Source organism: Neoarius graeffei, chromosome 18 (assembly GCF_027579695.1).
Source record: "Neoarius graeffei isolate fNeoGra1 chromosome 18, fNeoGra1.pri, whole genome shotgun sequence".
In the NCBI taxonomy this organism is placed as follows: domain Eukaryota; kingdom Metazoa; phylum Chordata; class Actinopteri; order Siluriformes; family Ariidae; genus Neoarius; species Neoarius graeffei.
This window is the reverse complement of record NC_083586.1, coordinates 23,098,704-23,116,409: the sequence shown is the minus strand read 5'-3', so window position 1 is coordinate 23,116,409 and position 17,706 is coordinate 23,098,704. Positions and strand designations below refer to the sequence as shown.

The 17,706-nt window shown below is 42.8% G+C and overlaps 1 protein-coding gene across 2 annotated transcripts in view; it reads right to left on the bottom strand.

Annotated features, from left to right (window-relative positions):
- The window catches only part of chtf18 (CTF18, chromosome transmission fidelity factor 18 homolog (S. cerevisiae)), a 40,098-nt gene that overhangs the window by 14,665 nt on the left and 7,727 nt on the right, over nt 1–17,706 (bottom strand). For both annotated transcript variants that reach the window (XR_009650536.1, XM_060898566.1), the window contains exons 7-15: nt 15,258–15,402; nt 14,513–14,719; nt 14,169–14,266; nt 13,971–14,094; nt 13,698–13,843; nt 13,476–13,569; nt 12,729–12,827; nt 12,452–12,582; nt 10,544–10,667 (exon numbers count right to left, since the gene is read on the bottom strand). Coding sequence is in view for 1 of the 2 variants with exons in the window: in XM_060898566.1 (XP_060754549.1) it covers nt 10,544–10,667; nt 12,452–12,582; nt 12,729–12,827; nt 13,476–13,569; nt 13,698–13,843; nt 13,971–14,094; nt 14,169–14,266; nt 14,513–14,719; nt 15,258–15,402 (1,168 nt within the window). In the remaining variant the exon portion in view is untranslated. The remainder of the gene's footprint in view (nt 1–10,543; nt 10,668–12,451; nt 12,583–12,728; nt 12,828–13,475; nt 13,570–13,697; nt 13,844–13,970; nt 14,095–14,168; nt 14,267–14,512; nt 14,720–15,257; nt 15,403–17,706) is intronic.

Below are 17,706 nucleotides of genomic sequence, written 5' to 3'. Positions count from 1 at the left end.
GCGATATATCTTACACCGGTGTAAATTTTGTGGAGCGTTCACACGTCACAACCCTGCTTACTAGAGAGAAGCGTGTTAGCACCGGTGCAGCCCCACTTGCGGTCACACGGCAGTTTTTGCGACCATGTTATAGTAGCAAAAACTTTATTACTATCATTTCCTTTGATAGTAATAAAGTTTTGATATCATTTCCTTTTATTATTATCATCATTTCCTATCATTATTACTATCATTTCCGATAGTAATAATGCGGAAATGAAATATGCGCATGCGTGAAAATGTACTTCCTTTTCCCGGTTGTCATGGCATCATCAAGCGCCGGGAAAACAACGTGGACGAAGACACCAGTGTTGCCAGATATTGCTGACTTTTTCCATCCCAAAATATGTTCAAATCCACCAAAATGCACTTAAAACTGACAATCTGGCAACACTGGAAGACACGCAGTTCTGTTGTTGTTGATATTCGCCATTTTGGAAGCGCAAAATACCAGGATGCAAAATTATGCAATGCCCGTATGTAATCAACTCTCCTCACGCGTAGCGAGTCTACCCCTGTAGCGTTCAGACGTCCCATTTTATATCGGTGCTGCCCCGCAAACTAGCATTTACTCCGGAGTAAATTTCTTAAACCACCTCCCGAGCAGGGTTAGATTTGCACCGGTTTAAGCAGCTTTCAGGGGCTACACCGCTATAACTTTGTACCGTGTGAACGCTCTACCGGGGCAGCCCCGGTGCTACACCGGAGTAAAAGTTGCCGTGTGAACACCCCTATTTAAACCTGCGTTTCTGGCAATATTTAAAACCAAAAATAAAAATCACCATTGAAAAACATTCATTAAAACAGCCAAATATTCTTTCCAAAAGAGAAAACAGAGGCTTCAGTCTCATACATTGCATGAAGGCATGGAAAATGGTTTCCCTTATGCTACAAAAAGGACACTGATGATTAACATCTGGGTTTAAAACTGAAATAAAAGAATTAACTGCCACTACCCCATACAGAATCCTCCATTGTAAATCCCCACACTTCTTAGGTAATGGTGACTTGTGAAAAGCTCTCCATTGTGGTTTAACCTGCTCTGTTACTTGTAAAACTGCACGCCAAGGAGTGTCAACTCTCTTCAAAATATTTTTTGTTCAAAACCATCACACACAGTTTATATAATGCCTTACCAGAGGCAAGGTTAGAACCAAGAAATAACAAAAGTTCAGGCTTAAATAATGTGCCTGAGGTATCATCTACCTCTGCAGACACCGTAACATTTGGGACAGGATCAGAGTCATTTGGTGCAATAAAACCCATGGAAAAGTCAAATAACAATCTCATTTCATCCTCTGTAAACAGATTCTTCCATTTGCCAAGATGATGTGATACTACTCGGGTTGACCTTACTCGTAAACGTTTAGACACTTGATCAACATTCTGAAAAGATGGACCAGCAATCTTGATTAAATTTTCCAAGGTGAGGACTTTTGCCTCACGGAGAACTTGTGTGAGGGCAGGGAAGGATATTTCAGATGTGAGATCCAGGAGGGAGCCATAAACCAAAGGCTCTTGCAACAACCAAAAAAGGGATGTGGAATTCAAGGTCCTCCCAATCTTTAAAAGACTCCATACTTTAAAAAGATTGTGATAAAAAATGGGAAACTTGTTCAAGTTAAAACGATTTGGATCCATCCAGAACAAAGTCTTCTCTAGATCCAGCCCCTCAAAAGTCCGAAGCATGGCACAAGCTACGGCTTTCCAGCTACTGTCCACTGTTCCATTTAGTAGCCGCTGTATAAATTGTAGGCGAAAAGCAGCAGTCCTGCTCTGTAAATGAACCAGCCCGTGCCCACCTTCCTCTCTTGGTAAAAATAGTACACTCTGTGGAATCCAGTGCAAGCCATTCCAAAAGAAGTCAACCAACACAGACTGGATCTTTGCAAGTACATTAGCTGGAGGATCTATACATGCCAACCGGTGCCAGAGGGATGATGCTACCAGGTTGTTAATTAGGGGCGTATTCACACCTACTTTGTTTGGTCTGGACCAAACGAACCAAATTTCCCTTGGTCCAGACCTTTTGGGTTGGTCTGAATACAAACCACCGAACTCTGGTCCGGACCAAACAAGCGGACCGAGACCGAGCTGCAAGGTCGGACTCGGTCCGGACCAAAGGAACCCTGGTGCGGATCTTTTGGAGGTGTGAAAGCAGACCGGACCTAATCTGACCGTTTTGCTTTTTTGTACCTCGGGAGCTTCCGTCGTTTGTCGAGCATTATGGGAAACAGAGTCTTGACACTCCACCGCAAAGTGCAAACACTGTTTCGGTTGTCAAGGGTCGTTCAGTCACCAGTGGTAGGCGAGTACAAAAAATGAGTAGGGGGCAAACGTGGGCCGAGGAAGAAACGCGTACCCTTGTGGATATATGGGCAGATGTCCACATATCTGAGCTTTTGGAGAGAACACACAAAAATGCTGACGTGTTTGCTGTATTCAGTGAGAAAATGAAGGAGAAGGGGTTCACGCGCTCCCCAGAACAATGTCGGCTAAAAGTGAAGAAACTCCGTCAGACCTACATTAAAATCAGGGACATTCTTTCAAAAAGTGGCGGTACTAGCGACGCAAAAAAGAAATTCATCTATTGCGTGAAGAGCCAGAACTGTCACAACATGATGTGCGCTCATCAGCGCTATCCTCCGTAGCCGCCTTGCCCTTTGTCGTCGTCGTTGATAAATTACTTGTACAACAGCATAGTAATCGCACAATTGTGAAAACAGTAAAAACTGGAAAAAACATATAGCTTTGATGACATTAAAAAGAATAACAGCACGGAAAGCCTCCATGACTACTTTTGAACTTAACGCTTTGTGCGCGTGTCGTCTCTGACCAATAGCTGAACGACCTCAGGGCGCATGGCTTTGTTGACAGATTTTGGTCCGCTTACTAAAACGTACAGTGTGAAAGCGAACCGCACCAAAATGAAAAAAACAAACAAACAAAAAAAAAATTTGGTTCGGACCAAAGCAAGTGAACTATCCTGGTCTGAATACACCCTATGAGCACTCTCCCTCTACAAGACAAATTATTCATTAAAAATTCCCATCTAGTAAGACGGCCTTTAACTTTTTGAATAACACCTTCAAAATTTTTCAGCATAAAGTCGTCATTCCCAATAAATACCCCCAAATACTTAAACCCATCTTTGGACCAAGCCAGATTCTCAGGTAATGTGGGTGAACCATCATTCCAGTTCCCCATCAACAAAGCCACACTCTTACCCCAGTTAACTTTGGCAGAGGATAACATTCTAAAATCATTAAATCCTCTCAACATGGCATCCACATCCCTCTGGCTCTTAACAAGTATTGCCACATCATCAGCATAAGCTGATAATTTAAAAGTAAAAGTACAATTTTGGATCTTTACCCCTTCTATGTCGTTTCTCAGCTTTACCAAAAGTGGCTCTATTGCTAGGGAATACAATATACCAGACAGGGGGCAGCCTTGTCTGATGCCTCTGAAAACCCTAAAAGGAGCACACAAGTCACCATTAACCTTTAATATGCTTTCAATGTCACGATATAAGACTTTTATGTAACTAATAAAACCAGGATTAAAACCAAAAGCAGACAGAACATTCCATAAATAATTATGTTCAACCCTATCGAAAGCTTTTTCTTGATCAATTGAAACAAGGCCAAAATCCAAGTTCAGGCGCTTTCCAATGTCAACGATATCTCTGATAAAACAAATGTTATCGTGAATTAACCTGCCAGGCACACAGTAGGTCTGGTCAGGATGAATGACCTCTTCCACCACTTTGCTAAGCCTATTGGCCAGAACTTTAGAGAGCAACCGGTACTCAACACATAGGACAGAAACAGGTCTCCATGATCTAATGTCACTGAGATCCCCCTTTTTTGGCAACAGCATTATAACAGCTCTCTGACAACTGTGAGGCAGCCACCCATTGGCCAAACTGTTACTCAGAACCTCTAGCAAATCTGCACCTATTTCAGGCCAGAAAGCTTTGTAAAATTCAACTGGTAACCCATCAAGCCCCGGCGCCTTACCACCCTCCATATTTTGGAGGGCAGTAGTCAACTCCTCAAGGGATAGCACCCTTCCAAGGTCTGTATTGGCTGTGCTGGAAACCTGGGGTAGATTCTTCAGAAAACCATTGTCAGGAACCTGCTCATAAGTGATCTCACTCTTGTATAAGTCCTTGAAGAAGCACCGTGCATGCTTTTGAATGTCTGCATTTTCAGACAAGAGTGTGCCATCTTCTGAGCGCAAGGCTTGCATCAGCCTTTTCTGAACATTTTTCTTTTCTAAATTAAAAAAAGAATTTAGTGGGTGCATCCATAAGTTCAATCGACTGAAAACGTGACCTGACCAGAGCTCCTGTAGCCTTGACCCCCATTAATTCAACCAGTAAATTCTTTTTTGCTTTTAAAGTCTCCATTACATTATTTGTCATATCTGACACCCCTTGAAGTTTCAGTGTCTCCTTTTCTAAAGTTACCATTCGATTGGAGATGTCCCTCGTGACATTCACTACGTTCAGACTGCAACCTGAAACGACCGATATCCGATTTGTTGTGAAATCCGATTTTTTTGTTAGGCCGTTCACATTACCAATTATATGAGACTTGTATGCGATCTCCAATATGAACGGAAAACGACCCAAAAGTGTCCCGCATGCGCAAATTGACACGTAATAAGCACATCTACGTAATACGTAAACAAAAAGCGCACTCTTCAAGTTTAATGATTTCTTTTTTTTGTTTGTTTGTTTAATTATCTGGTTAGTGTTAAAGTGTGAGGTCTCGTGTGTGTTTTTGTTTCTGAACTGAACTGAAAACGTGTAGCCTGGTAACGAGGGTTGACTCCTAAATGTCTCTCTAATTTCTATATAAGTGCACTACATGTTACTAGGAAGTAATGGATTTTTAAACTCTATATAGTGCACTCGAGCTTCAGTAGGCAGTCATTTGGGATACGGCCGCTGTATTACCAAACTCTTAATTCAGGCTTAATCATTTGCACATATTTATTTCGTCATATTAATAAACTTTTTCTACATTTTTATAAATATTTATTTAGATTGTTTATAGCCAGCTGAATTCTGCAGCTTCTCTCAGCGCTGGCTCAAGGTGCAGAAACACCAGTGCAGTTTGCTATGGAGATGAGGCGAGACCTGGCGATGTGGTTTTTGTGGCGGCGGCGGAACTCACACAATAATCTGATTAATGTGGGCAGCAGACTAATGAGACCGAAGGTGTCAAATTACTGGAAATTTCCAGAACAATCTTATAATCTTGTAATACAGGATGGTTTAAGTTATAAATCAGTTATAGAAACTGTTTTATTTAATCAGGCTAACAGATCAACATCCAGGTCCCTACCAAATCCACCATTAGCTTGATCAATTCTATAAAAGTCTATTTAAATTCTGAAAACTGTACAAATGTTGTTGTTTTCCACCAAAGAGGCGGGATTAGCCAACGCAGAATAGTGACGTTTGTCTCTTGTTGATGACGTGTAGGTCGCATGAATGCGACCTGTCCGGTCAGACTGCAGTCGCATGTGAAAATATCGGATATGCATCGGAATTAGGACCACATATCCAAGCGGCCTGGGTCGCATGTGAAAAAATCGGATCTGTGTCGTTCAGATTGTCAATAACAGATCGGATACAGGTCGCATATGGGCAAAAAAATCGGATATGGGTTGTTTCAGGGTGCAGTCTGAACGTAGTCTTAGAAGCTGTATTGTTGGCACAACATCTTTATTTGGACTTTGGCAAAGTCCCACCACTGTTGTATTGATTTAAAAGAATACTTTGCAGTCTTACACTGACCCCCTAAAAACTTAAAAACATCACTGAAATGAGTGTCTTGCAATAAACTGGTATTTAAATGCCAGTAGGCACTCTGTGGTTTGACAGTACTTATAAATACTTTACATGTTACCATACAGTGATCAGAAAAACCAACAGGAACAATATTGCAGCTTCTAAAAAAGTTGAGCTGGTGCTTGAAAACATAAAATCTGTCCAGCCTTGCCAAAGAAAGCATGTTATTGTAAGAGTGAACCCATGTGTATTGCCTCTGAGTTAAATGGAAGTTCCTCCAAATATCTACAAGATTGTACGCTTTTAAAATTTCATATATTTTTTTACAAGAAGGCATGTGAGGCTCTACGTGATTACGATCCATACCATTCTCAGTACAGTTAAAATCCCCCCCAATAAGTAAGGTGTCTTGGCAGTCACAGGTCTTAAGTACACTTTCTAGAGTTTGAAGAAAAAGCATACGCTCAGTGCCATTGGTAGGTGCATACACAAAAACAAAAGGCTTGCTATCATACAAGTCTCTTACTTTTAAAAGTCTGCCTTTAATAATTTCTAGTGCTGTCAAGCGATTAAAATATTTAATTGCGATTAATGTCGCGACTGTCATAGTTAACTCGCGATTAATCGCAATTTAATCGCACATTTTTGTCACATGAAAAACCATTGTAATTCTCTTATCAGCATAAAAAAGTGAATGGGCTTGTTTTGTACCAATGTTTTTTTTATTGCAAAGCATAGCACATCTTGACACAGCCACTGCAAAGTGAAACCTAAGCTGAGCACCGTGGCTCTTCGTCCCGAGGCTAGCAAGAGAACCATGAGTGAAGTGATCTACTGCTTGAGTTAGTCTACAACTATAATCAGAGAGACAGGTTACACAGTGACGGTAGGCTTGACATGCTTGATTATAATATAAAGTACACTATTATATTAACTTTAAGTTGTTCGTTGATAAATATTGCATTGAATCTGATCTTTACTGTTTCAGCTCACTTAACACATTTTGTACTTTTACACTTTCTGCCTGTTGATGCGTCGCGCTGTCCAATCAGAGGCGGCCAAATTTGCATATTACAGGAAGGATTTCTGGGATAGCATTGAGTTTACAGTTCAGAGGGATCTGGCTTCTTTAGACGCTGTCTTCTTAAAACTGAATAAATATTTAAAAAGAGCCAAATGAGCCAGTCTTTTGAACGGCTCTTTTCAAAGAACGGATCACAAAGATGCGGATCCCATCAAAGAGCCATAAATCCCATCTCTACTAGCGCGCCCTGCCCACGCTGGTTCTTTGGGGGAGGAGGGCAGAGGACTCTGGCTGTGCGGGGCGCGGCATTACAGTCTAGCTGCTATCGGTTTTCTAAGCAAAGTCTCTGTTCCAAGTTCCTGGCAGTTTCAAAAGCTTATGAAAAACCTACATCATGTCACAGAGCGTTAATCTCGCGATAAAAAAATTATCGCCGTTAAAATTGAGTCAAGTTAACGCGTTAATAACGCGACATTTTTGACAGCACTAATAATTTCGTCAACTTCATAAGAACATGGAATGAAATCACGACTAAACAGAATGCCAACACCCCCACTATTAGAGGTGTTGTGACTCAAAATTGCGACACCAGTAAACTCACTTGCCCAGTCCGCACAGTTACTTGTATCTGTGTGCGTTTCTTGAACAAAAGCAATATCAATTTTCTTTTGTTTAAGGGTTTCAAAAACAACAGCTCTCTTATTACGGTCTCTTGCTCCATTTAAATTTAACGAAGCAATTAAAAATTCACACATAAAGTATAAAAAATTTAACTTGGTACGCATGATAATCATAAAGGCTAAAGAAGTTACGACTGACTTTTAGCGTCACTGTCACCTAGATGAACATTTAGCTTAGTTAAAATCTTCTTTAAACGGTAACCCTCCTGATCAGTAAATCCTCCCTTTGACATAAACAGTTTTGTCTTAGCAATGAACTGTTCAACGTCTGCAAAAAAAAAATCATCAATCTTGACATTTCTAGCGTGTTTCGTTTTAAACAGAAAACTTTTAATATCTGACAGTATAATTCTGTTGAGAGAAACCACTTGCGCGTACACTACAGCTGACACTGCAGTCCGACGCATAATCACTTTCACTCTCGGCATCCGACACTTCAATTGAAAGACTTTTCTTCTTCGCTTTTGAACCCAAGTGGGCTCGACCCCTTTTCTTTGACGGTATTTTAAAAACACTCAGTTTCCATAGAAGGATGTTGTTCTCCAATGACTTCATTAAAGATCTGCTCTGCCAAACCCGAGCTACTCTGTGACTCCGTGGGCATTTCGGCCTCAGCGCTTGGATCTGTTGGGGCACCATCTGATGTCTCAACCTGATCGGAAGCCTTTTTTGCTCCTTGCATCTCACCTACACTGTCCTCGGCTGTTTCATCATTGTTAGCTGCTTCCTGAGACTGTTCTTCACTGGGGATACCCTCAGTAGAATTCTCATCACTGGACTTAGTCTTTTCTGGACAGCTTCGCGCCAGGTGGCCCAGCTGACCACATTCAAAACATTTAATAGTATTAGTGGTTACGTAAATCATATAATTGAAATCATTCACCTTAATATTCAAAGAAAGCTCAAGTTCTTTACTGTCTTTCAAGATAATGTAGGCGAACCTTCAGAACGACACTACACGCTTTAAAAGCGGAGATTTGGTAGCTATCGGTATCATTTTCAAGGGAGATACTAATTTTCTATAACGTGATAGGGCCTCTGCAAGCACATCGTTTCCAATGAATGGGGGGACATTAGAAAGAATTACCTTCCTTGAAGGGCTTGCCAAAGGTAAAACAGGAATAAACACCTCGTCAATGTACAACCCCAATTCCACCATGTCATTTACCAAACTAACCTCGGAGAGGAACAACACCACTCCGCTGTTCATATGAGATGCCGATAAAATGTTATCATGACCAATGAATTCACCGACAGCTAAGCTGATTTTCTCGACAGAGAAAGGAGTATCCAACTTAATACCATGCCTCCTTGTGAGGTAGCCAAAACGCTCCTCGTGTCTACCCTCAGCAGCCATACCTCCAAAAAGGAAGCAGACGCCTTAGGTAACAAACAAAATTCAACAAACTATTAACACCAACTCACAAAAACACCATACAAGGATAGAAAAAGATAGAAAGAGAAAGAAAAAGTTTGTGGCACAGCGGCCACAAACTTCCAGCACTCACTCACACACGCTCCGAACCCGCCCACTCGCACCGCACATGCACAACGAGAGAGAGAGAGAGACAGACACACACACACACACACACACACACACACACACACACACACACACACAGAGAGAGGGGGGGGACAGAGACATGGGCAAAGAGAGAGAGAGAGAGAGAGAGAGAGAGAGAGAAGGGGACAGAGAGAAAGGCAGAGACACAGAGAGAGACAGGTAGAGAGATATACGTGGACAGAGAGAAAGGCACAAAGAGACAGGCAGAGAGAGAGGGGGACAGGCAGAGAGAGAGGGCCAGAGACATGGACAGGCAGAGAGAGGGAGAGAGAGAGACAGACACGGGGGGATAGAGACATGGACAGAGAGAGAGAGAGAGAGGCAGAGAGAGAGAGAGAGAGACAGAGACATGGACAGAGAGAGGGGGGGACAGAGACAGAGAGGGCCAGAGACATGGACGGGGGGGACAGAGACATGTACAGAGAGAGAGAGACAGGCAGAGACATGTACACAGAGAGAGAGAGAGAGAGAGAGAGAGAGAGAGGCAGAGACATGGACAGAGAGGGGGGGACAGAGACATGGACAGAGAGAGAGAGAGAGAGACACAGTGAGACAGACAGACAGACAGGCAGAGACACAGGGGGACAGAGAGAGGGAGAGAGAAGCAGAGACATGGACAGAGAGGGGGAGACAGAGAGAGAGAGAGAAAGGGGGGACAGAGACATGGACAGAGAGAGAGAGACAGACAGGCAGAGACACAGGGGGACAGAGAGAGGGAGAGAGAGGCAGAGACATGGACAGAGAGGGGGAGACAGACAGAGAGAGAGAGAGAGAGAGAGAGAGAGAGAGAGAGAGAGAAAGGGGGGGGACAGAGACATGGACAGAGAGAGAGAGAGACAGACAGACAGGCAGAGACACAGGGGGACAGAGAGAGGGAGAGATTAAAGTCTGGAAATCATTCCTGTACTTAACATTTCCCTTGTATTGTATTTAAAAAGTCCATAATAATATGAAAATTGATTTTACCATCAATTACTACTATAAATATACACTCCGTTCCATAATTATTGGCACCCTTGGTATCGGGAGGAGTGGAGAAAAAGTCTTTGAGGTTAATTAGACTGACGCTGAGAAATACACGCTTTCACTGAAGGAAATTCATTTTTTAAATAAGGGTTTTTTAATTATTTATTTATTTTAAAAAGATGTTGAAAAGGCTACAGGAAGTGTCTAACAAAGACAAAAACATTAAAAGGTTTAAAACCTGACATCAGACTGGAAGAGATATATGATCATGCTGGTGATACAAGGTGAAAAAAAATTCTTTTTTTTTTTTTAAAAAGTGCTGTGGAAATTACAGCAAAAATATAACAAAAAATCGTCTCTACTTGTAATAAAGGAGCTAAATAATTTGTGAAAGAATGGATTCGCTGTTGTAGTTTGTATATGTATGTTTTGTGCCTGGTCTTCTCCTGCAGTAATGTTGGTACCTGTGTGAGTTTCTCGTGCTCTCCACAGGACGAGGCCAGGTGAAGGATGTGCTGAAATCTCTGGCTGCTGTCTTTAAGCCCCGCCTCCTCAAAACCGCCGAACGGATCTCCACCAATCCGTTTCCTGACGTTTCAAACCAAAAATCAGTCGCGTGACTTGAATCCTGATCACAAGATCCACATTCCATAACAGTGCAACAGAGTGAACACTATAATCCAAAAGAAGATGAAGTGAAATCCTGCGTTAGATTATCGCTGCGCTCAGGTCATTAGTGCTCAGAGCCACTTTAACAGGAAGCGCCCAAATCAACCCCAAGTCAGCTTTAAAGCTCATCTCATTATCTCTAGCCGCTTTATCCTGTTCTACAGGGTCGCAGGCAAGCTGGAGCCTATCCCAGCTGACTACGGGCGAAAGGCGGGGTACACCCTGGACAAGTCGCCAGGTCATCACAGGGCTGACACATAGACACAGACAACCATTCACACTCACATTCACACCTACGCTCAATTTAGAGTCACCAGTTAACCTAACCTGCATGTCTTTGGACTGTGGGGGAAACCGGAGCACCCGGAGGAAACCCACGCGGACACGGGGAGAACATGCAAACTCCACACAAAGGCCCTTGCCGGCCACAGGGCTCGAACCCGGCCCTTCTTGCTGTGAGGCAACAGCGCTAACCACTACACCACCGTGCCACCCCAGCTTTAAAGCTCTGCCTCAAAATTCTGCATGCAGCTTTAATTCAAGTGGAAATATTTAATAGAATTCAGATAATCGATATCGAAGAAATTTTACGTTTCTGATGTGTCGTTGTCGCAGGTAGCACTGACTTAACACAGCACTACCCCCTACTGGACATGTTCAGAACTACAAGAGACAACTTTATATGGACTAGGGCCCAATCCCAATTCTAATTTCTACCCCTACCCCTCCCCCTTCCCCTTGGCCCTTCCCCTTGAAACTGAGCTACAAGGGATAGGGCTTGAAATTCAACCCCTACGTATTGGGATAGCCCTTCAACGATCGCATACGTCATCGCGTACCTCCGTCAGTGTTTACGTTAGCAAAAAGCGACCAAATGCGTCACTGGCTGCGACCAGCCGCTACAGTCAGAGCCAGAAATCTCTGCTGGCAGGGTGTGATTTGTTAACTAACACCACTGAATGGGATATCTTTGGCGCTTCGTGCACCACATCCGACAGAATGAGGTGTCAGAACACTCATGTAAACAATAAAAGCGAGAATAACAGAACAAAATGTATGCAGTAAAGCAACCGAAAACAATACTCACTCCCAAAGCTTTTTAGCAGCAGCTTGGATTTCAGAAATCGCTGCTCATTCTCAGCTCGAAAGCGAATCAAGCGGCGTGTTTCCTCTGGATAACAACTTAAAACACGTAAATAATGGAGAAAATACATTTATGACAATCTTTCGCCGCGGGAACCGCCATCTTTATGAAATCCGCATGAAATCTCGCTGAAATCCGCATGGCATTGTGGGAAATCACTCAAACCCCTTCGTTCGGAGTCAGCTCCAGGAAAATCTCCGTTTGGAGGGGTACAGAAGCCCTACCCCTTCCCCTACCCCTCCGCGTTAACTGGGATTGGGATACCCCTACCCCTTCACGTGAACGCGCAAAATGAAGGGGAAGGGCCAAGGGGTATGTCCAAGGGGTGAAATGGGATTCGGCCTTGGAGTGAAATTGCAAAAGTAAGGCACATAATTTACTGGAAAAATCCCTGAAGTGGACAAAAACGTGCAATAAATAACACTTTATAAAGTGTCTCGGAAATGTTTAAAAATTAAATAATGCAATTCTGGATAATGTGTAAAGATTTGTATGAGTGTTAGTAAAGGAAATGTGTCTTTGGCAGCGTGTTCAGATTTGAGTGTGCGCACACACACACCTTTTCAATCGAGGAAGCTGAAATATTTCTTGCCACACTGAAAACAACCCCTTGTTCTGGTCCTTTAATCCGATGCTCATCGAATTCACCACACGCTGATCCAACTGTCTCTGACCCCGCCCGTGTAAAAACTGAAACAAACAAACGTGTACCAGCTTTAGAGAGAGTAAATAAAGAGAAAACTGGGCATCTACAATTCAAGAGAAGAAAAAAAAATGCTGTATTTTATACATTCAGTTCCTTTTTTAAACTCTTGCTCACACACACACACACACACCTGTAGTGTGTTGATGCATGCACGGATGTCGTTGTCCGTCTTCTCGCACAAGGCCATCAGAGAGCCAGTGTCCGCCTTCATACCCTGTCGCCGTGTGATCTAACACACACACACACACAATATTTATAGAAACATTCATATTTAATTCCTCTTTAAGTTTAGTTAACTCCGCCCCCGAGACGATTGAACGTACGCTACCGTTCAAAAGTTTGGGGTCACCCAGACAGTTTTGTGTTTTCCATGAAAAGTCACACTTTTATTTCCCACCATAAGTTGTAAAATGAATAGAAAATATAGTCAAGACATTTTTCTGGCCATTTTGAGCATTTAATCGACCCCACAAATGTGATGCTCCAGAAACTCAATCTGCTCAAAGGAAGGTCAGTTTTATAGCTTCTCTAAAGAGCTCAACTGTTTTCAGCTGTGCTAACATGATTGTACAAGGGTTTTCTAATCATCCATTAGCCTTCTGAGGCAATGAGCAAACACATTGTACCATTAGAACACTGGAGTGAGAGTTGCTGGAAAGGGGCCTCTATACACCTATGGAGATATTGCACCAAAAACCAGACATTTGCAGCTAGAATAGTCATTTACCACATTAGCAATGTATAGAGTGGATTTCTGATTAGTTTAAAGTGATCTTCATTGAAAAGAACAGTCTTTCAAAAATAAGGACATTTCAAAGTGACCCCAAACTTTTGAACGGTAGTGTATTTCGCTTGTAAAGTTCTGTGCGATTCGTACCTCTGCCAGTCTCTGTGTGAGGCGAGACTGCTGCGTCGGAGGAAACGTTAACAGAAACGCTTGCTGCCTCAGCGGCCTCAGAGCCGGAGTGTAACTAAGGAGACGAACAGCCAATCAGATTTCAGCTAGACTCGTGTCTCACACACACACACATCATAGGCTCGGATCACAGACCGGCACACTGGTGTTGTACAGACAGGAGGAAGAGGAGGAGGAGCTTACAGGTCATTACAGATGCAGATAATTGGTCGAAGCAAAACAGAATCTTTCTTCTTCTTTTTCTTCAAGGGGTTTGAGGTGGAGGAGGAGTCTTCTCCGTCTCGACTATCCTTTCTGTTCAGGGTCGCTAACAGCACGCTGATGGCAGCCTGAAACAAAACCATGCAGAACTGAAGAAGACAAAAAGCAAGGAGAAGAAAGAAAAACATAGAAGAAGGTGTACACAGATGAAGGACTCGGAAGAGGAGTAGAAAAAGTAGTTTGTGGAGATCTTACTGCTGGAGCTCCATCGATTTCGTCGATGATGAGGCAGTTTGGTTTCTCATTGGCTCCCAGGACCGACTTCATCTGTGTGGCCGTGTCGATACGCTTCTGAAACAGCTCTGCACTGCGATCATCACTGAACACACACACACGATAGAGAGATTTACACAAAAACAGCCCTGAGTGTGTGTGTGTGTGTTCATTCAGTACCTGGCATTGATCTCGACTACGTTATATCCTGCGTGTTTAGCGATGATGTGCGCCAATGTCGTCTTTCCTAATCCAGGAGGTCCGGACAGGAGCGCAACCTAAACACACACACGAGATGATAATGAGACAATCTGGATTCTCTCATTATTTAGAAAATCTTCTCCATCACCAGTTAAAGTTCCTCCTGAGGTCTGGTGCAGAACTACAGAAGGCTGCTGGAGGAATTTTAATGAAACTGTATTGTTGAATATTTAAAAAGAAAAAAAAAAAAAGCACATGGGATTCGAATGTCGGCTGTTTGTATGTCGTGTAAAAGCGGACGATTGACAGGTGATGGGTTTGACCTTGAGTTTGGGTCGTTTGTACTGGTCCAGCTCTGCCTCCAGGATCTCCTCAGTGAGCTGGCTTTTAGTTTTAAAGCGCTGGTTCTGGTTCTGAGCGTTGGTGCCGTTGGCTCTGGACTCGGCTGTGGGTGGGCGTGGCTTTCTCTCTCTCCCGAAAACCACCGAGTCCCAAAGTTTCAGCCATTTCAACAGACAGCGATTAGTGAACTGAAAAAATAAATAACCTTACACACGTCATTTTTTTAGATTTTTTTTATGAAGCATTCTGATCTGCATTTTTTGTATAAAAGTTTTTTTTTTAAATGAACAAACATATTCAGAATTTAAAACATCTCCTCCTGATATCCTTAATTTAGATAAGAACACCAATCAGTCAATCATCAGGAGAAATGTGAAGAAAAAACAAAGAATCAGAGTAAATACAAACAAAATAAAAATAAAAAATAAAAAAATACAACATAATCTTGACTGAAAGTTTCTAAAAGAAAACAAGAATGAACTTAAAATAAAAACAGAAGGAATTACAAAGAGCCGAGATTGCAAAAGAATGACAAGAATAAGAGGAATAAGAAATAAACCCAGAGAGAAAACTGAACCAGAAGAACAAAAAAAAAAGGAAATTTAAAAAAATAGAAAAGAAGGAACGATCTGAAAAAATAAATTAAAAATAATGAAATGTGTTTGGCCTTAGAGGAGAGAGAGAGAGAGAGAGAGAGAGAGAGAGAGGTGTGTGTGTGTGTTTTACATCATCACTCAGGAGCTCCATATAATGCTGAGGAGCAAAGCGATCCACCCACAATCGAGAGGCGGAGCTTTCATCAGACACGTTAACGTTTCCATCCTCAGTGTCTTCTGTCACTTCATCCACAAGAAGCTCAGGATCGATACCACTGAACACACACACACACACACACCACTGAACAAATTCATTCTTTCTCTCTCTCTCTCACACCACACACCTCTATACCACTGAACACACACACACACCACTGAACACATTCATTCATTCTCTCTCTCTCTCACACCACACACCTCTATACCACTGAACACACACACACACCACTGAACACATTCATTCATTCTCTCTCTCTCTCTCTCTCTCTCACTCACACCACACACCTCTATACCACTGAACACACACACACACACACACCACTGAACAAATTCATTCTTTCTCTCTCTCTCTCACACCACACACCTCTATACCACTGAACACACACACACACCACTGAACACATTCATTCATTCTCTCTCTCTCTCACACCACACACCTCTATACCACTGAACACACACACACACCACTGAACACATTCATTCATTCTCTCTCTCTCTCTCTCACTCACACCACACACCTCTATACCACTGAACACACACACACACCACTGAACACATTCATTCTCTCTCTCTCTCTAACTCACACCACACACATCTATACCACTGAACACACACACACACCACTGAACACATTCATTCATTCTCTCTCTCTCTCACACCACACACCTCTATACCACTGAACACACACACACACCACTGAACACATTCATTCTCTCTCTCTCTAACTCACACCACACACATCTATACCACTGAACACACACACACACCACTGAACACATTCATTCATTCTCTCTCTCCCACACCACACACATCTATACCACTGAACACACACACACCACTGAACACATTCATTCATTCTCTCTCTCTCTCACACCACACACCTCTATACCACTGAACACACACACACACCACTGAACACATTCATTCATTCTCTCTCTCTCTCACACCACACACCTCTATACCACTGAACACACACACACACCACTGAACACATTCATTCATTCTCTCTCTCCCACACCACACACCTCTATACCACTGAACACACACACACACCACTGAACACATTCATTCTCTCTCTCTCTAACTCACACCACACACATCTATACCACTGAACACACACACACACCACTGAACACATTCATTCATTCTCTCTCTCCCACACCACACACATCTATACCACTGAACACACACACACCACTGAACACATTCATTCATTCTCTCTCTCTCTCACACCACACACCTCTATACCACTGAACACACACACACACCACTGAACACATTCATTCATTCTCTCTCTCTCTCACACCACACACCTCTATACCACTGAACACACACACACACCACTGAACACATTCATTCATTCTCTCTCTCTCTCACACCACACACCTCTATACCACTGAACACACACACACACCACTGAACACATTCATTCTCTCTCTCTCTAACTCACACCACACACATCTATACCACTGAACACACACACACACCACTGAACACATTCATTCTCTCTCTCTCTAACTCACACCACACACCTCTATACCACTGAACACACACACACACCACTGAACACATTCATTCATTCTCTCTCTCTCTCACACCACACACCTCTATACCACTGAACACACACACACACCACTGAACACATTCATTCTCTCTCTCTCTAACTCACACCACACACATCTATACCACTGAACACACACACACACCACTGAACACATTCATTCATTCTCTCTCTCCCACACCACACACATCTATACCACTGAACACACACACACCACTGAACACATTCATTCATTCTCTCTCTCTCTCACACCACACACCTCTATACCACTGAACACACACACACACCACTGAACACATTCATTCATTCTCTCTCTCTCTCACACCACACACCTCTATACCACTGAACACACACACACACCACTGAACACATTCATTCATTCTCTCTCTCTCTCTCTCTCACTCACACCACACACCTCTATACCACTGAACACACACACACACCACTGAACACATTCATTCTCTCTCTCTCTAACTCACACCACACACCTCTATACCACTGAACACACACACACACCACTGAACACATTCATTCATTCTCTCTCTCTCTCACACCACACACCTCTATACCACTGAACACACACACACACCACTGAACACATTCATTCATTCTCTCTCTCTCTCACACCACACACCTCTATACCACTGAACACACACACACACCACTGAACACATTCATTCTCTCTCTCTCTAACTCACACCACACACATCTATACCACTGAACACACACACACACCACTGAACACATTCATTCTCTCTCTCTCTAACTCACACCACACACCTCTATACCACTGAACACA